This window comes from Pinus tabuliformis, chromosome J (genome assembly GCF_031772625.1).
Source record: "Pinus tabuliformis cultivar Carrire ecotype Pingquan chromosome J, CPIR1, whole genome shotgun sequence".
Taxonomy (NCBI): Eukaryota; Viridiplantae; Streptophyta; class Pinopsida; order Pinales; family Pinaceae; genus Pinus; species Pinus tabuliformis.
In genome coordinates, this window is record NC_142295.1 from 1,305,356,281 (window position 1) to 1,305,377,153 (window position 20,873).

At 42.6% G+C, this 20,873-nt stretch overlaps 1 protein-coding gene across 2 annotated transcripts in view; it reads left to right on the top strand.

Moving 5' to 3' along the window:
* Positions 1-2,032: 2,032 nt before the first annotated feature.
* Positions 2,033-20,873, top strand: part of LOC149232060 (Leucine-rich repeat protein kinase family protein) — a 125,694-nt gene continuing 106,853 nt past the window's right edge. The window contains exons 1-3 of one of the 2 annotated variants that reach the window (XM_089379344.1): positions 2,039-2,920; positions 3,800-4,027; positions 4,527-4,660. In XM_089379344.1, the coding sequence (XP_089235470.1) occupies positions 2,539-2,920; positions 3,800-4,027; positions 4,527-4,660 (744 nt within the window). In that variant the 5' untranslated portion in view covers positions 2,039-2,538. Of the gene's footprint in view, positions 4,028-4,526; positions 4,661-20,873 lie in introns of both variants that reach the window. The other variant, XM_089379343.1, reaches the window with a different exon arrangement.

Genomic DNA, 20,873 nt, shown 5'->3' on the forward strand with positions numbered 1-20,873 from the left:
GGAAATAACCTGTCATAACATGGATTTCAGATTATTTAATATATCTGTTGTGATGAACTATCTAGTGGAATATCCATGGCAATTTACAAATCATATTGGTATCATAACAGGTTTCTTTGGGTATTTTGTGGGAAGTTGCAGGGGATCTAAGAAAATGTTTGAGTAGGATCCAAGAGATGAAACAAAAAACCATTGAAAAGATAGACCAACCCATGAGATTTTAAGAAAATAATTTGTTCTAGAGCTTCTTGACGAAGGAAAGACAAATCGAGATGAAGATGCTTTTTCAATAGTGAAGTTCCTAGATGAGCATGATGTGTCAATAACACTAAAGGTAGTTAAAATATTTTTAAATGGCTTTTTCTTAACTCGAGTAACATGAGCTTCATTTCCTATGAGGGAAGAGAAACATACATAAATGAGAGATTTCGAGCCTTTAATGATTGTGTCCATAAAAATATAGGAGAGTTGCCTAGATATAGTTATGCTGAAAGTTGCAAAAGAGTGCTTCCCATCAAAGAAATGATTCACATAGTAGAAAAATTGGGAGGGCATAATGCTGAAGGAAAGAGTTAAGAAAGGATGCCAAGATGCACCAATGACATCATAATAAAGAGGGCAAAGCTCTAATTACAAATAGCTCCAAACACTAAAGCACCTTCTTCCCTCTTGAGGCTACAATTAATGAGTTATCATAGCATAACCTACAAGTTACGATTTAAGTAATTTAATTTCATACCAATATTTATGAGTGAGTAAAATTGGAAAAAATAAAGAATAAAATCACGTAGAAAGGGAGGGAATGTCTAAAGCAATATTAAAAAAGAATAGCACTTCAAACACATGACTTTAGCATGATTTGAGAAAGAAAAAGAGAAAAGAGAGAAAAATATAAGATTGAAATTGGGCAAAGAATTATGAGAAAATATAAGGATAATTGCAATCTCTCAACATTTGAAATTTATAAAAACAATAATATTTTGGAACCCAACCTTAAATTGCAAAACAAATATGATGTTGAGTGCTTATCTAAAAATTGATATGATTTAAATGTCTTTTTCTATATCTAAATAAAAGAGATAACCACACAACAAGTCTAATATGATTCTTAATGTAACATACTAAATAACTTCCTTCAAAACTAAATCAACTTTCTAATGAAAATAGCAAACCATCTTTTATATTTATATTACATTTGTAATCTCAAAATATAAAATTATTTGCAAAACCTTTCATGAAAACTAAACATTATTTTATTTTTATTTTTTAATTTTAATTTTAACTTAAATCATATAGTGAGCAAAAAGTTCACACATCTATATAAAAAATAACACTAATCTATATTTCCAAATGAAAAGTTCATTCATGAAAGTAACAACAAACCATGAAAAGTTTGCCAATGAAAGTGATACTAACACATCAAAAGTTCCCTTAAAATGCATCTATGTGAAATTCACAGACAACCAAAAATCATTTGCCAATGTGTAATGTGCAAACTAAAAGCGACAATGAAAATGGAATCATTCTGGCTGGCAAGATAATAAAATGAAAGTGTGATGAAGATGTTTGACCATTTGTAAGGATCGTGGATATATCATTAATATAATTATTTCTAAATTGAAATTCTTTGATACCAAAAGCTAGATAGCTTCAAAAGCAATGATTCCATGATTATATACACCTAAAATCTATGTCATGTCCGACCGTTCTCCGGGACATGAAAATATCAACAATTATATTTTTATTTTTAAATTGAAATTATTCGGAGTTCAAAATCGACTTAACTTCAAGAGCAAATGATTCGATAAAAATATATTTTCAAATTGAAATCTCTCGAATTCAAAAGTTACAAAAACTTCAAAAGCAATGATTCGTATAAATGCACCTAAAATCTATGGTGCTGTAGAAGTACACTTCAATTATGGTTCACAGTAGGCAATCAAATCACAGATTGACAAAAATGACAGTAACTTTGAATAGAAATAATCGTTGAAAATATCTCCATGTAATTAAGGATAACGAGCCATGCCCATTACCATCGGAGGTACACTGACAGGAGGTCCGTAGAAGCAGAATAACAACAAGGGTTGAACGTGATACACCGCCATTGCCTACTCAGGCAGTCACCGCTGACATGGATATCACATGAGATAATGGAAGACAGTGCTAAAGGTTATAGTCCAAGTGGACCCTCTTTTCTCCAAGCACAAGGAAACCCACAACCCAAAATTTCTAATTAGAGAATTAATTTAATTCCACTCGCTTCGGCGGCTCTGTTTTCCAGAAATGCTTTTCCTGTGGCATGGATTCCCTCCTCAGCATCTTGCTCATACGAGGACCACGGATTCATGTCAAAGGATTAGTGTTCTCAATGTCCAGTGCGCTGCATTGCTGAATTTGGGAGATCGCCATTCACTCCGAGATAGGTTAAAGCTCTAGAGAGCAACCAGCACTGTAGAAGGATTTGGGTAATTGGTTTCTGCACTGTTGCGTACTGTTTTGCATTGCAGATTATGCAGGGAGAGGATACTTGGGTTCATGCTCTCACGGCTTGAGTTTAGCACTATGTTTGTGCAAGCACTCAATACAGTTCTACCCAATATGAGTTGTGCAAGGAAAACGACGCAGAAATCAATGGCAAGAGGTAAAGCCTCATTCTCTTACTCCAAGTGGGCAGTGCTGATTCCAATCCTCATTCTGGTTCTCCTGCCTGGTTCTCAACAATTCCAGTCTTCTAATGTCCAGACACTGCTGAGACTTCAGCAGCTCTTGGAGTACCCCAGTGCATTAAAGGGCTGGAACAACAATACAGATTTTTGCAATCTTACTCCTACTTCATCTGTCACCATTGTATGCTACGAGGGCGCAATAACACAACTGAAAATTGTGGGTGACAAGGGCTCTCCTCAAAAGGGAAATAGTACGTTTTCTATTTCAAACCAGACTCTGTCATCATCTTTTTCAATAGATTCATTTTTAACCACCCTCTACAAGCTTTCAAGTCTTAAAGTTCTCTCTGTGGCATCTCTGGGAATCTGGGGTCCTCTACCAGCAAAGATAGGGCGCTTATCCTCCCTTGTGATACTAAATATCACTTCAAATTTTTTCTATGGAAACTTTCCACAGGAGCTTTCTCTTCAGAGGAATCTCCAGACCTTAATACTAGACAATAATATGTTGAATGGCACAGTGCCTGACTGGATAAGCGCCCTCCCTGGTCTAACTTCTCTGAGCTTGAAGAACAACTTGTTAAGTGGTCCTCTGCCGATCTCTCTGAGTACATTGCAAAACCTCAGAGTGTTACAACTTTCAGGAAATCAGTTGTCTGGGGATTTGCCAGACCTCAGCAGCTTGACAAACTTGCAAGAACTTGATTTACAGGGCAATAGTCTTGGACCCATGTTCCCAATTCTGGGAAACAAACAAATTGTCAAGCTTGTATTGAGCAAAAACAATTTCAGGTTTCATGTTCCGGATCTTAGTTCATTTAACCAATTACAAAGGCTTGACCTGTCTTGGAATGACCTTATCGGGTCACCTCCGCCTTCGTTGTTTTCGCTGCCCGGTATTTCCTACTTGAACTTAGCTGCGAATTCATTCAGTGGATCTCTTCCCCAAAATCTCACTTGTGGCAGTAGGCTCGAGTTTGTTGATCTCTCCTCGAACTTTTTGTCGGGGAAGTTGCCCCCATGTCTCGTCTCCCTAGTAAGCCAAAAGAAAACCATTAGATTTGGCGAGAATTGCTTGGTTACCGAGATGCAGCACCAGCACCCATATTCATATTGCAAAAATGCTGCAGCTGCAATTGGAGTTAATCCTCGAAGGTCAGAGAAAGCATCCAGAACTATCAAGGTAGCTATTGTGCTGGGCGTGGTGGGTGGAATTGTGGGAGTATTCGCTGCATTGGGACTTGTGCTGCTAGTGCTGCTCAAAATATCAGAGAGAAAAAGAGCGATGAAGCCGCCGAGAAAACTAATAGCAGAAAATGCCTCAACGGGGTTCTCTTCTGATCTTCTAGCGAATGCAAGTAAGATGTTTCTTCTTTAGATTTCTCATCCTTGGCATTCTCCCTAAACGGATTTAAAAAGGAATGAAGTGCAATATGTCTCCTATAATTAATTTAAGTCTCTGTATCTGTAGAAGACACTGTGGTTGTGTGGTACATTGTGCCTGAAATCAGAATCGCTATTACAAAGTTGAATGCACCATAGATTCTCTCATATATTTAATAATTTTTATGAAATTACCCATGTATTCTAGGACTGTGATTTCTTTCTTTAAATGCTTATTTTCTCTTGCCTCTGTGCATCCTTGCATCCAAACAAAGAGAGAATAGGTATATTGGATATGACTTACAATCGAGTCCTAATATTTTAGAATGAGTAACCCTCTCGCTTTTAGCATGTTAGCATATGGCACAAGGCTAAAGTTTAATTCTATATTTGGAAGTGTTGAAAGAAAGGATAATATTTGCATCAGTATCTTGCAATATAATTTTCCTGAGCTTTTTTCATTTTCTATGTAAGGGTATATATCTCAAACAATGAGACTAGGTGCACTGGGTCTCCCACAGTACCGCCCATTTGCTTTGGAGGAGCTTGAAGAAGCAACAAATAATTTCAGTCCGTCTGTGCTCATGGGTGAAAACTCTCATGGAAAGGTAGGGTATTTCTCAATGAGGCACTTTTATTTGCAGATCTATGCAGTTCTACTGGTTAAGATTTATAGTATTGTGTGAACATAGGTTTCTGGCTGTGGAACTAATATAATTAAGTCTACTTCCCTTCTTTTTCTATTTTATTTTTATTCCTTCACAAAGCCACTGAGAAATTAATAGTATCTCTAGATAAGCCAGTCATAAAACTTCATCATGTTTTCCTTCTTATTATGATAATTTAATTTCCAAGATAGCAATTCAGTCAGAAGAGGTTTTTGTTGAAGCATCAGCAGCTGCAGGCTAGCACTGTTTGACCTTTCATTTCTTGGATGACTGCATTATTCGTTATGATGTTAACCTTATCTTATTCTATGTGCATCCAAATTTAACGGTATAATAGACGCTCACATTCTCCTTGCCCATGTTTGCTAGTCTCTATTAGTTGGCAAGGAGCTAAATAGGGCCATATGTCCAACCTTTGTGTAGTTTTAAATTTTATTAAAAAATGTACACTCTGAAGATACGACAAAATACTAAAACTTGTCCTTGATTATACAAGGTGTGCATTAATCTCAGACGGCATAAGGTAGAACACCGAGTCTTCCTGATGCAAAACCCGTGGAATGCCTAGCTAGTAGCCAGTTATAGTTTTTAAATATATTATTTAACCTTTATAGTTTCTAACTGAACATGGTTAGTTTATGTATATGCTTGGGTTAGAATATTCAATCAAGTGCATAAGAAAGAGCTTGGCATACTATTTTAATTGTCTTAAATCTTCAAAGGATATTGAATGCTTGTCAATGATGTTGCATTTATTGAATTTCTTCTTAACATTTACTCCACTTTGCAGTGCAGTAAATGTTATTTTTTATATTGAGCACATGACAACAATACCAATGCTCACATGCAAGAACAGAAACCCAAGTGGGAGAGCAAACATGCAAGTAGAAAGGAGATTGCATGATGTATGCATATGTTGTAGACTCATTTTTATTAACTATACAAGGAGTACAAAATTGGGGGAAGAATGATCAAAGTTGAGGAAGTCTCCAATAAAATACAACTAGCATACCTTCAAAGTGGGGCAAGGAGAACCCTGAAGGAAATAGAAGGCCGGGTACTTTAAAAAATCCCACCACCCAATAAATCAACTTCATGTATCTTCCATGGAGTGTCCTTGGAAATGAGATTCGTCGAGTTTCTCCTCTTAATTGAAAGTTCCCTTGGTGAGTTTGAGCGTTGCTACCTCCAACATCCTAGGGGCACATGGCATTTTTTGATGTTGTGGGAATTTTTCAATCCCCCTTTCCAGACCCATTTGAAATGCTTGATTTTGGTTGTTAGTCTCCCTTTTGATTTGATGACTTGCACATCCCTAACCTCGACACCTTCTGATAGGGCCAAATGTTTCGTAGCAATGGATTGTTGCAATGTTACCTCCATTTCATACATCTATTATTAGTTTGTCCCATGGTTTCTATTTTTTAATACAACATTGTCTTAGGTCCTAGCTAATTGTGTGAATTTGAGGGGCCTCTTTATGTGACCTTGTAATATTCCTAATTAGCTATGGCTAATTAGAATATTCGATTTTGCTCAATTTTGCCTTCTATAGTTAGTTGTAAATAAAAAGGTGAGGAAAAGGGGACATAACTCACTTTTAGAATAAAAGTCACTTCCTAGTAGCACAACGTTGTGACTTACAGGGGAGCCAAGGGGGCCAAAGGACCACGCAGAGATGGGACCCACGCAGACACATGGAGGGACTGCGCAGATGGAAAAGGAACACGTGGCAAGAGGGGATTACGTTGGAGGAAGTGAGCCTTGGGATTATGAGAGGCCAATGCTATAAAGGAGAGAGGAGCCTCCTCATATTGGCATTCAGTTACGAGCATTTGAGCTAGTCATTTCGACTTGGAGCACGCTGGCTTTTAGCCTGTCTGCCGCACTGTTTAGTGCACTGAGTGTCTCCGTTCGGAGATCTCACCCTTAGCCCCGGGGGACTTCGAGTGCCTACTCAGGCAAGGTAGTTCCAGCAGTCTTTTTGCAGTAGTTTGGTTCTTTGGCATTGAGGTGGTGATGAGCATTGGAGGACTGCGCAGTCTTGAGAGAGAGGGACGCAGTTCTTTTGGGGGCAGTCCCGGATTGGGGGTTTGTGGAGGAGTTGAGCTGGGAGATTGAGCAAGAGATCAGCTCTTGCATATTGGAGGAGTTTGGCAGAGTTTCAGGCAGTATTTTGGAAGATTCTACTCAGTGGCAGCGCAGAGCCTTGAGGGATTGCGTGGTTCCCCAAGGGGGCGATTTTCAGGGGTCGGCCATTTCAAAAAAGATTTCTGGGTTTTTCTGGGTTTTCTGAGTAGAGGCGGATTCCAGAGTTTCAGCATTTTCGGAGGAGGGAAACAGCCCCAAATACTCATTTGATTTCCAATAGTAGCAGTAGCACGGTAGTTCTCCAGCAGCATCCACGCAGTTCAGAGAGAGGCCATTCCTTTGCTATTCTGAGTGTATTTATTAACTTGCGTGGTGCAAGTTGAGGTGCCATTCTTCTGATCACCTCCTGTACTCATTCCATTACTCAGTATAATAAAATGGCTTAGCATTTCTCTCTGCATTTCTTGAGTATCTGCTTATATTCATGTTTACATTATTATATGTTGCACCACTGTTATTTTTATCATTTTGAGTTTCCCAGTTATTACATTATTTGTGCGTATTTGGTTGGAGTTTACTGGGGTTTTGGGAAAAATCCCTGAAACGGGATATTACAGTGGTATCAGAGCATAGATCTTGCTTAGCTTGTGGATCTAGCAATCTATGACACTGGGGGAAAAGCCCTACATCTGTTACAGAGGTAGGAGATACAGAGACACTGGGTGTAGGTTGGAGAACACCTACGGAGAGGGAGACTGCGTTCCAGTGGTGGACGCAGAATAGGAGGAGCCTGTGGTGGACGCAGAACAAAAGGAGCTTGTGGTGGATGTAGAGCAGGAGGATTCGATGGCAGATGAGGATGGGAAGAGATTTGCGGACATGCTCCTCAAATTAGTGCAGGATCTGTCGAGGCAAATTGAGGTGATGGCGCAGATATTCACAGTAGTGGAGGCTAGACAGCGTGAGAACCCACGGGTTTTCCACGTTGGTGAGGGACCGGGTACATCTCCCCATTTTCCAGAGTAGGGTGCCACTCAGCATGATATTACTCCGCAGATGGCCTCACATGCCCCTACACGCTCTACCATGCCACTTTCCTAGGAGCGGACACGGGGGACGGAGTCCAGTAGGAGGCAGAGCCTGGTCATATGGGCGATTATTTTGCAGAGTACCAGGCCTATGGGCAGGAGTTTAGGGATGCTCTTTCATTCAGAGATTTTGTTCAGCTCCAGCGGGATAGTAGACCCCGCGACCATCACAGAGGACACCGACATTATCACGATGGAGACATCCACCGCACAGCTAGTAGATTCCACTTGCCTATGTTTGATGGTTCATCAAACAGCTCGGCAAGGTCTTGGGTGGAGAAGCTGGACATCTATTTCCAGCTTAACCAGATGTCGGAGGCAGAGGCCATCAAGGTGGCGACATTACATTTGGATGGTGAGGCCTAGGATTGGTGGTTCCATGGGATGGTTACACTCGGGCATTCCACAATGACGACATATGCCGAGTTCACCAGGAGATTGATGGAGAGGTTTGACCGAAGGGATCCGGAACAACACTTTGTTGAGCTGACGAGGCTCAAACAAACAGGGAGCCCAGAGACCTACATTGCGAACTTTTTGAGGGTTTCAGTGATGGTGCCAGATCTATCCACGACACGGAGGATCTACATGTATGTTGAGGGGTTAGCAGAGCCACTTCGGGGTCTAGTCAGATCCGCTAGACCAACCACACTTCAGGTTGCTATTAGCAGGACCCGGGACTTACAGGATGTCTTACCCAGGACCCGGACACCTTACCCGCAGCGACAGGCTTTTCAGCTTAAGGGGAAGGATGTGAGGAGTCCGCCTCCGAAGGGGAATCCAGGATGAGTACAGATTGACGATGATGCCAGGAGGGAGTTGAAGAAGAAGCGCTGTGCTTCACCTGTCAGGGGCCGTGGGCACCAAGACATAGATGTGCTGCTGGCAAAGCACATTTTATTGAGGTCTTCTCCGAGAGCAGCGGGGAAGAGGATGAGGAGGATGATGTGGAGGTAGGAGATAGTCATGACATGCAGGGTCCCTTGACGCCTCCACCAGCAGCAGCAGGTGGTGCAGCTTTTGCACCTACTGGAGGAGCCCTTGCACCATTGCGAGGAGTTCCCAAGTATTTGATGCTGCGTGAATGGGGGACGGTACGTGGCCAGCGAGTATCAGTTTTGGTTGATAGTGGGGCCACCCACAACTTCATTGATGCATAGATGGTTGAGCGGAGAGGTATACCAATAGAGAGCTTCGATGGATTTTTAGTTTTGCTCCCAGGAGATCAGACCATGGTGTGTGCTCGTTATGTTCCAGAGTTATGAGTGACGATGGGCACCTACACACTGACTGACCACTTCCTCGTGGTCAATATTCCAGACACCAACATAGTACTGTGTGTCCAGTGGTTCATCACTCTAGGGAAGGTCACTACAGATTGGAAGGCCCTAGAGATGGAGTGGGATGATGAGAAAATAGGGAGGCATGAGAAGATACGAGGACAACACACATATCCGCCTCAAACTGTTTCTGCTCATCTGATGGAGGCAGTCTTCTGGAAGGGAGACATAGAGTGGGCAGTGGAGCTACGTGCATCAGAGGCAGGGACTACAGGGCAGACAGTGCACCCAGAGATACAGTCCATCCTTGACCGGTATGCCACAGTATTTGGGGAGATTCCGCCAAGACAGCCATTGGATTGGGGGTTTGAGCACACCATTGAGCTTGAGCAGGGCATACGGGCAGTGATTACCACCCCCTATAGGCATCCCAAGGCCCATCGGGATGAGATTGAGTGGGCCATTCAGGAGTTGCTGGCTCTTGGGCACATTCGGCCGAGCACGAGTCCTTTTGCTTCTTCCGTGGTGTTGGTGAAGAAGAAGGACGACACATTGAGGATGCGCATTGACTATAGGGCCCTAAACAAGAAGACCCTGTAGAATAGGTGCCCCATACCCAGGATCGATGAGTTGATGGACGAGTTGAGGGGAGCGCAGTTCTTCTCAAAGATTGATTTGAGTTATGGGTACCATCAGATTCGCGTGAGGGAGCAGGACATTCCCAAGACCGCCTTTAGGTGTCACTACGGGCACTTTGAGTTTTTGGTGATGCCCTTCGGGCTAACCAACGCCCCAGCTACATTTCAGTCTTGCATGAATCACATCTTCCGCAATCACTTAAGGAAGTTTGTGTTGGTATTCTTTGATGATATCCTCATCTACAGCAAGACCTGGGAGGAGCATCTCCAGCACATTGAGACAGTATTGCGCATCTTGGAGGAGCAACAGTTCTATGCCAAACTCTCCAAATGTGAGTTTGGGTTGACGGAGATGTTATACTTGGGACACATCATAGGGGTGGACGGAGTGAGGGTCTATGAGGAGAAGATTAGGGCCATCAGAGATTGGCCAGAGCCGAGGAACGTGACAAAACTTCGGGGGTTCATTGGCATTTGTACCTACTATCGGAAGTTCGTCAAGGGTTTCTCACAGCTTGTTGCACCCCTAACAGATTTGACGAGGAAGGGAGCATTCAACTGGATGGATACAGCGCAGCGAGCCTTTGACAGGCTCAAGGAGGTTATGAGCAGTTGCCCAGTGCTTGCATTGCCGGATTTTACGCAGCCATTCGTTTTGGAGTGTGATGCGTTGGGAGCGGCGCGGTATTGATGCAGGGAGGTCACCCTATAGCTTTTGAGAGCCGGAAGCTCCTTCCACACGAGAGGTTGTATTCTATATATGACGAGGAGATGCTGGCCATCATGCATGCATTGGCCAAGTTCCGGCAGTATTTAGTGGGTAACAGGTTTAGGGTGAGGACTGACCACAACAGCCTTAGGTTCTTTTTGGAGCAGAAACAGCTACAGGAGAGGCAGTAGAAGTGGATCAATAAGATCCAAGCATATGACTTTGACATTGAGTATGTCAAGGGAAAGAACAATGTGGTAGCAGGTGCCCTTTCGCGTAGACCAGCCACGTTGTCTCTTATGAGCTTGGACGCAGATTGGAGGGCTCGACTCTTAGTAGAGTACTCCAAGGACAGATTTGCATGTGAGATTCTGGATGGACAGGTGGCGGATGACAGGTACAGGGTGGTCGATGGGATCATCTACTACAGGGACCGGATCTTCTTGACTGAGGGGTCTCAGATCAAGAAGAAGATACTCCAGGCATCACATGATGCACCATTGGCCGGCCATCAGGGGTTTACCAAAACCTACAGGGCCATTAGAGAAAGGTTCTCATGGAAGGGCCTCAAGGAGGACGTACTCCAGCATGTTCGGGAGTGCGATGTTTGCTAGAGAAACAAAGGGGAGATGAACCATCCCGCAGGATTATTACAGCCTCTTCCCATTCTGGAGGGAAAATGGGAGTGTATTTCGATGGACTTCGTCACAGGGTTGCCCATGGTATAGGACAAGGATTGCATCTTTGTCGTCGTTGATCAACTGACGAAGTACTCACACTTTTTCGCCATATCCGCACACTACACAACAACACAGGTGGCCGAGCTGTTCTTCAGAGAGATCTTCAGGTTACATGGTTTATCCAAGACCATCACCAGCGACAGGGACAACCGTTTCATGGGCGGATTTTGGCAGGAGCTTTTTCGGTTGGTGGGGATGGAGTTGACACCGAGTACAAGTTATCACCCACAGACGGATGAGCAGACAGAGATAGTTAACAAGTGGCTGGAGGGCTACTTGCATAACTATGTCAGTGGGCAGCAACGAGCATGGCTGAAGTGGCTACATTTGGGGGAGTACTGCTACAACACTACACATCACATGTCCATCGGTATGTCACCATTCTATGCTTTGTATGGATATCATCCTTTATCTTTTGCTGACATGATGTTTAGTGCTAGCAAGGCTCCAAGAGCCAAGATTTGGATCCAAGAGAGTCAGGATATTCTCCGAGCTCTCAAGGATAATATGGCTACAACACAGAATCAACAAACGTTGTATGTTGACAGGGGTTGGGTGGAGAGACAGTTTGAGGTAGGAGACTTGGTCTACCTACGATTACAGCCATATTGACAGTCGTCACTGAAGCAAAAGGGGGCTAAAAAGCTCAATCCCCGCTTTTATGGGCCATACAGGGTGATACGTAGGATTGGACAGGTTGCATATGAGTTGGAGCTGCCCCAAGGCAGCAAGATTCATAACATTTTCCATGTATCATGCCTGAAGAAGGCGTTGGGACAACATGTGACAGTGACAGATGAGCTACCACCAACGGATGATGAGGGGCCTTTGGTGTTGCAGCCAGAGGCTATTATTGATACCAGGGAGAGGCAGCTGCGGAGCAGGACGATTCGGGAATTCTTGGTGAGGTGGAAGAATTTACTGGATGAGGATGCCACTTGGGAGAGTGAGAAAATTTTGTAACATCCATCAATTCAGTTGCTTGAGGACAAGCAACATTTTGCCGGGGGAGACTGTAATATTCCTAATTAGCTATGGCTAATTAGAATATTCGATTTTGTTTAATTTTGCCTTCTATAGATAGTTGTAAATAAAATGGTGAGGAAAATGGGACATAACTCACTTTTAGAATAAAAGTCACTTCCTAGTAGCACAATGTTGTGACTTAAAGGGGAGCCAAGGGGGCCAAAGGACCACGCAGAGATGGGACCCACGCAGACACATGGAGGGACTACGCAGATGGAAAAGGAACACGTGGCAAGATGGGATTACGTTGGAGGAAGTGAGCCTTGGGATTATGAGAGGCCAATGCTATAAAGGAGAGAGGAGCCTCCTCATTTTGGCATTCAGTTATGAGCATTTGAGCTAGCCATTTCGACTTGGAGCACGCTAGCTGTTTAGCCTGTCTGCTGCACTGTTTAGTGCACTGAGTGTCTTCGTTCGGAGATCTCACCCTTAGCCTCGGGGGACTTCGAGTGCCTACTCGGGCAAGGTAGTTCCAACAGTCTTTTTGCAGTAGTTTGGTTCTTTGGCATTGAGGTGGTGCTGAGCATTGGAGGACTGCGCAGTCTGTAAAAATTTCTGTTTTCCCACCCCGGTTTTCAGTTTCTCCTTATTTCTCCCATGTAGTTAAATGCCCATTCCCATAACCATACATTTAACAGACTGAAAAAATAAATATTGCTGAAAACACAAATTCTGGAAATTTTTCAGAATGCTGGAAATTGCAGAATTAAAAATCAGCAATTAAAAACAGCCATTAAAACACATTAAAACACTGATATTTTTGGTCAACTTGACCCTGGAAAAACCCCCTACAACTCTTGGGGAAAACCAGTTTGAGAGCTCTTCTTTATTTCTGAATTTGTCTTTTTACAGTGAGAATTATTCAGCAAAAATCAGCAAGCAAATTTACAACTTATCTCCTTTCCCGTGCCTCACAGCAATCTGGAAATTACAGCAAACAGGACAGCAATAAATGCTGTACGACCTCCGTTTTGTGTGCAGAAAAATCAGCAAACTGCTCTTCGATTTTTGTGCAAAAATCTGCCTTTCACTATGTGCTGAATTAGCTGTACAAATCTGCTCAACTGCTGCCTTGGAATGTGTGCCAAGCTGCTGTCTCCTTCTCCTTCCTGCTCAGAAATCTCTCTTGCTCTCTTGCTCTCCTTCTCCCAATCTGCTCATGAAAGAATGAATGACCTTTTCCTCCTTTTCCTCCTTTAATATAACTCCAAGTGACTTTTGGGTGATCCAAGTGACTTTTGGGTGATCTCTAAATCCAATGGCTGAAATAGATTTAGATCAATGGTTGAGATTAAATGCTCATTTAAATCTCACTTTCTATTTTTTAATTCACCCACTTTAATAAAGACCCACTTAGTCATTTATTTCCAAAGTCACTTTTCCTTTCTAATTTTTCATTGACTTTATAAAAGTCACTTTAAAATTAGACTTAATAACTTTATCACTTAAAGTCACTTTTAAATTAGATTTAACTTTATAAAATTATAAAGTCACTTTAGGAGAAAAATTAAATTCTTTTGGACACTTTTCCCTAGGCCAAAGATCAAAGCCTAAGGGAACCACCTGTCCTCCGGTACCAAATTTCAACACAGTCTTGAGAGAGAGAGACGCAGTTTTTCTGGGGGCAGTCCCGGATTGGGGGTTTGTGGAGGAGTTGAGCTGGGAGATTGAGTAAGAGATTAACTCTTGCATATTGGAGGAGTTTGGCAGAGTTTCAGGCAGTATTTTGGAGGATTCTACTCAGTGGCAGTGCAGAGCCTTGAGGGATTGCGTGGTTCCCCAAGGGGGCGATTTTCAGGGGTCGGCCATTTCAGAAAATCTTTCTGGGTTTTTTGAGTAGAGGCGGATTCCAAAGTTTCAGCATTTTCGGAGGAGGGGAACAACCCCAAATCCTCATTTAATTTCCAGTAGTAGCAGCAACATGACAGTTCTCCAGCAGCATCCACGCAGTTCAGAGAGAGGCCATTCCTTTGCTATTCTGAGTGTATTTATTCACTTGCTTGGTGCAAGTTGAGGTGCCATCCTTTTGATCACCTCCTGTACTCATTCCATTACTCAGTATAATAAAATGGCTTAGCATTTCTCTCTGTATTTCTCGAGTATCTGCTTATATTCATGTTTACATTATTATATGTTGCACCACTGTTATTTTTATCATTTTGAGTTTCCCGGTTATTACATTATTTGTGCGTATTTGGTTGGAGTTTACTGGGGTTTTGGGAAAATTCCCTGAAACAGGATATTACAAACCTATAGCTGTTGATGTTGTAGCTTAGAAAGGTAATTCTGCACAAGTCTGTGTATAGACATTTGGAAGTCATCTAATTGACTCTTAATCTTAGCAATTAATTCAATTATTAAAGTAATTCATTTTTATGAGAAAAATGAGATAATCTAAGACAAAGCTTATTTGCCTCGGTGAATTAGATAAATCTCAATTTTTTTTTGTTTGTTTAATTTAATTTATCAAATTGTTGTTTTGTTTCTCTTACTTGTATCGCAGAGGAATCCAACAGCTCGCCTGAGACGTAGCTACTAGTAAACCTCTCGGGGTCTATGACCTGTCCTCCTCTTTGTAAATCGGGTCACAACTGGGGGGCTTTGAACCTTGTATCTCTCAGCGTTGTCAGGACTCACATTACATCGATCACCAATTGAGTTGCCCCCTAGGACAGATAAATCTCAGTTGTTAATCTCATGTGAAGTGGAGATTTGATCTCAACCCTTAATCACTTCGGAGATTAGGGTTGTGGATTTAGTCATAACTCAAACTTATAAAAGGAAGGCTAGGTGAAGTTAGAAGACAAATTAGTGAGCACAAGACACAATGAGATAGTGGGATCTTAGTTATTCAGTGAAGAAGGACATTCATCCAAGTGTGCAGTGTTGATTTCTGGTAGCATCAGATGTGCTCTAAGTCTCAAATTTTGCAGGGAGGCTTAGGCACGTGTATTCCAAAGAACCCAAAGATCGTTTGAGGAAATTCCACCCAGAAACAATTTTATTAAAATAATTAATTATTTTAATGGGACCCTAAGTCTAGACTCTAAACTTAGGAAAATAAAATAATTAATGGGTATTAATCTAACTGTGGGTGTAACTTCTAGAAGAAGACGAGGATCAAGTCAAAATGATCTTAGCTGTTGATTAGCATATAATATAGGCCATTGAATGTCAACGAGGAGATTATTTAAGGAGGGCTTGAGGGTCATTTGGAACACAAAGATAGAGAGTTCAAAAGTTCGATTTTCTGAAGCAGAGCAAAGGAGCTGCTGGAAGATTTTCGATAGCGAGCTTTTGCAATGAGGGGCAGGGATAGTTGGGTTGGAGTATCTTCTCCAGGACCCAGGACCAGCAACAAAGAGGCAGATAGACACAAGGAAGAGGCAACGTAGATCTAGGAGGGGTTGACGTTGGGCCAAGGGCCCACGTAGAGCTGACGCAGAGCCAGAAGGGCTCATGCAGAAGCAGTGCATTCTTCCAATGTAGAAATCTGAAATTTGCCGGGGAGCTGAGATATCTGAGCGGGAGGGCTGGAAACTGCGCCAGAGGGCAAACGTTTCCCAGTTGGGCTGATGCAGAGCATGCTGAGGTTGACGCAGGGCCTACGCAGGGCCAATGCAGAAATAGCGGGGGACAACTGGTTTAGCCGCTGGAACAACCAGAATTGTCGGGTAGAGTGAGGTAATCTCACTAAGTTTTTCTGCTAGTTTATTTTCTTTGTAACTGGATTGCCAGAAGGGCATCTAGAGTTGTATTAAGAAACAACTGCTTAATCTGCACCGGATTTCCCGCATTGGGTTTTTGTGAAAATTCTATCACTGCAACAACTGATTTATTTTTCCTACTTATTCCACAATAAGTTATTTATGAAATTACTTCAATAAACATTAAAAATTAAAATGAATACTGCTGCAGATATCACACTGTAATATAGAAACAAACATATGCACAAGCATTAACGCATTGACACATATATTTTGGACAATAGTCCTTGGAAAAATCCAATGTGGGAAAACCGGTGCAACAAGGGAGGATTTTATTATTCAACAATTCTTCAGTACAACGGGGTGCCAAACTGGCTTACCCACAGAGAGAAATAATTCTCTAGCACTTCTCCCAATCCCAGCGTCAGCTTGGCTGACCTTTGCGTGGCTCTCAAAGCCTCTGCGTCAACCCTTGCTTGACTGCGTCAGCCCTGGGCCTCTCTGCGTTACCCACGTAGGCCGAACTAGTGACTGCGCAGTCTTCTGCTGCCTCTGCGTCGGCCTCTCCTGCTTCAACGATGATCTCCAGTGGTTGATCCCACCTCTTTGCTCCGTACTTGGTGCCTCCTGACTGCTCACCAAACCACTGGTTCAATTTCTCAGCTAACCTTGCTCCAGAAATTGAATTGACTGGTCCCCCTCTGTGTGTTCTTCAAGTGACCCTCAAGCCTCCTCTTATACTTTTCTCGTTGACAAATCAATCGCTGAGATTAAGTCCCTAATCAACGACTAAGATTAGATCTAGCTTGATCCATGACTTTTGGACCATTCTAACATAGTTTTATATTAATTCACATTAATATTTTATTTTCCCTAAGTTTAGACTTAGGGACTCCATTAAAAATATTAATTATTTTAATTTCTCCCAAATTGTTTAGAATCTGCCCAAACCCTTTCTGGGTATTGGAGATCTGATGTGCCTTAACCTCTCCACCAATTTTCGTGGCTAGAGCACATCTGATGCTACCCAAAATCAACACTCCCTCTTAGCGAGGACTGTGCTCTAGTAATACTCCTCATTGAGTATCACCTTGATTATCCGACATCGGTCCTTGTGTTGATGCTAAGCCTCCTTGCCCAACATCCTCTGCACTACTGCATCCCGTACTGCTGCCCATGGCTCTGCTACTACCACTGTTGCATCTGTATGACAACTCCCTCTGCATCCGTGCAGCTGTTGGTCCTTTCTCTCAACACTGCATCTGCACTGCAACTCCCTCTGCATCCTTGCTGTTATCACTCACATTTCTGCTACTGAAACAGGTTCTTTACCATCTCCATCTTTTCCCTAAAGTAGTCAAACTTTGTCCTTCCAAGGGCCTTGGTGAGGATATCCGCCAACTGTTCTCCTGTAGGAGTGTAGCTCAACTGTACAGCTCCTTGTTGGACACAGTCCTTGACAAAGTGACACCGAATATCAATATGCTTCGACCTATCATGAAACACTGGATTCTCAGAGAGCTTGATGCAACACAAGCAGTTTTCTAAACCATATGGCCTCACACGAAGCTGTGCTTGTCACCATATATTCCGCCTCAGATGAGCTCAGAGCCACGGACTTTTGTTTCCTACTGCAGGAGTTCATTCTTGATCCAATGTTGAAACAATACCCAGAGGTACTTTTCTGATCCACTAAACTTCCTGCCCAATCTGCATCAGTAAATTCACTCAATTTGATATCCTTACTCCTAGTGTACAAGAGTCCATAATTGACTGTTCCCTGTAAATACCTGAGAACATGTTTGGCTGCTGGCCAGTTCACCCTCTTTGGTTCCACCATCAACTGACTGAGGGTGTTGATAGCGTAGCAAATCTCTGGCTTGGTATTGACCAAATACATCAGGGACCCTATGAGTTGCCTGTATAGGGTGGGATCAACATCCTTGTCTTCTGATGCATCAATCTTCTTCCAGTTGGTGATCATTGGCGTGGCCATAGGTCTACAGTCCTCCATCCCGAATCTTTTCAGGATTTCTGTAGCATACCTCCCTTGCCGAAGGAAGATTGCTCCCTTCTGTTGCCAAACTTCCAACCCTAGGAAGTAGTGCATTCATCCCAAATCCTTCATATTGAATTCTGTTGCTAGATTCTTCTTACAGTCCCCAATGAGTCTGGATGATCCTGTCAGAAAGAGATCATCCACATACAAGACTAAGATTAGCGGCTCGTTCTCTACAACCAGATAGTAGAGATTCAGATCCGTGTCACTCCTGACAAACCCCATCTTCTGCAAGTAGCCATCTATTTGACCATACCATGCTCTCGGTGCCTGTTTCAGCCCATATAAGGCTTTCTTCAATCTGCATACATGAGACTTCTTCTCATGAGTTTCAAAGCCCTCTGGTTGTTCAATGTATACCTCCTCTTCTATTATCCCGTTTAGAAATGCCGTTTTGACATCCATCTGATGGATCTTCCATCCCATCTGGGTTGCAAGAGATATAACGGTCCTAATAGATGTATACCTAGCTATCGGGGTGAAGGTCTTCTCATAGTCAATCCCTTCTTTTTGAGCATACCCCTTAGCCACAAACCTGCCTTGTATTTCTTAACACTACTGTCTGCAACGTATTTGATCTTGTAGATCCATCTTGAACCTACCACTGATCTGTCTTGAGGCCTTGGCACCACCTCCCAGATATCATTTACCATTATGGAGTTGTATTCCTCTACCATCGCATCTAACCAAACCTGATGTTGAGCTGCCTCCTTGAAACTGGCAGGCTCTCCATCTTGAGCTACTAACGCCTGATATCTATCTAGCTGTTTTTGCTCCCTCTTATTGTTTCTTGGCGCACCGATGAAGTCCTTTGCATCTCACAGAATCTGACGAAGTTCCCTGCTAGTTCTTCCTCTGCTAGTAGGTGCTTCTGTTCGCTCGTCCTGCTCATCCTGAGAATTTTCCTGGCCTGAGGAAGAATTCTTTACTTCTGTTGGTTGAAGAGGCTTAACTAACGACTCCTCTTTCAACTGCTCCTCGGAAGGCATCTCGCGAGATCTCCTAAAAGCCTTGTCCTCCGTGAACTTTACATCTTGTCGTACTACTACCTTTCTGCTCTTTGGAAGATAGATTCTGTATGTGTTAGTGTTCTCGCTATATCCTACCAGATATCCCTTTTCCGCAATCTAATCCAGCGTCTTCCTCTTTTCTTCAAGTATGCAATAATATGCTAAACTCTCAAATATCCTGAAATGATTGACTTCAGGTGTCTTCCTTGTGAAGACTTTCTCTGGAGTAATCTTGCCCATTGCCCGATGAGGAGTCCTGTTCTGAACATAGACTGCTGTGTTGCATGCTTCCGCCCACAAGAAATTTGGCATATCTTGATCATACATCATGGCCCTAGCTGCTTCTACAATAGTCCTGTTTTTTCTTTCTGCTACCCATTTTGCTCCGGATTATATGGAGCTGTCCACTCTCTTCTGATGCCCTCCTTAGCGCAAAAATCAGTGAAGTCCTTATCGACATATTCTCCACCATTATCTGAGCGCAAAACTTTTATTTTCTTCCCAGTCAGATTCTCCACCAGAGCCTTGAACTCCTTGAATCGACAGAAAACCTCATCCTTGGTTTTCAGAAAATAAATCCAAGTTTTCCTTGAGTGGTCATCAATGAAGGTAAGGAAATACTCGACACCACTAAGAGCTTTGACGGACATAGGTCCGCAGATATCAGAGTGTATCAATCCTAGTACACTCTTGGCCCTGTGTTTGCTCCTAGGAAATGCTGCCTTGGCATACTTTCCTAGAGCACATCCCCTGCATACATCATCTCGTTCTGTACTCAGATCCGGAACTCTTGTTACAGTGCTCCTGAGAATTCTCAGAGCTCCATGGTGCAAGTGACCCATTCTTCTGTGCCATAGTTTGTTCAAGTCCTTGTCTCTGTGACTGCCTATTAGTGCCATTGGTGATTCTAGTTGCAATCTATACAACCGATTACTTTTAAGTTTTCATCCCGATCTGCACTTTCTTTTTCTATCTCGGGTGTTTGACGTATACCTTCTCCTTGATGAAGTAGACGTCATAGTCCCTGCCTTGTAGTTGCGACATGGAAAGTAAGTTCATCCCCAATCCTAGTACATGCAACACATTTGTAGCACGGAACTGTTCTCTCGATTCTGTTTGAAAACCTATGGTATCGTTCCCTACTGTAGTACACTTTGCCTTGTTCCCCATGGTGATCTGAAAGTTCATTTTCTCTTCTCGATATTCTGAGAAACACTCCCTGATTCCCATCATATGCCACGAAGCTCCATTGTTTATATACCATACACGCTACTTCTTCCAGCTTGGAAGCCAACATAGAGAAATCAAAATCTCTCTCTTGTGCAATTTTCTCAAAATCTGTGAGTCCCCTGACGTGGATGCCTCTACATCGTGGTCCCGAACCATAATTGATTTTCCCTTTCTGTCTCTGATTACTCGCTCCAATACCATGTGAAAATTCTATCACTGCAACAACTGATTTATTTTTCCTACTTATTCCACAACAAGTTATTTATGAAATTACTTCAATAAACATTAAAATGAATATTGCTGCAGATATCACACCATAATACAAAAACAAACATATGCACAAGCATTAACACATTGACACAAATAAATTGGACAACAGTCCCCGGAAAACCCAATGTGGGAAAACTGGTGCAGCAAGGGAGGATTTTATTATTCAGCAATTCTTCAGTACAACAGGGTGCCAAACTGGCTTACCCACAGAGAGAAATAATTCTCCAACACTTCTCCCAATCCCAACGTTAGCTCGGCTGACCTCTGCGTGGATCTCAAACCCTCTATGTCAGCGCCTGCTTGAC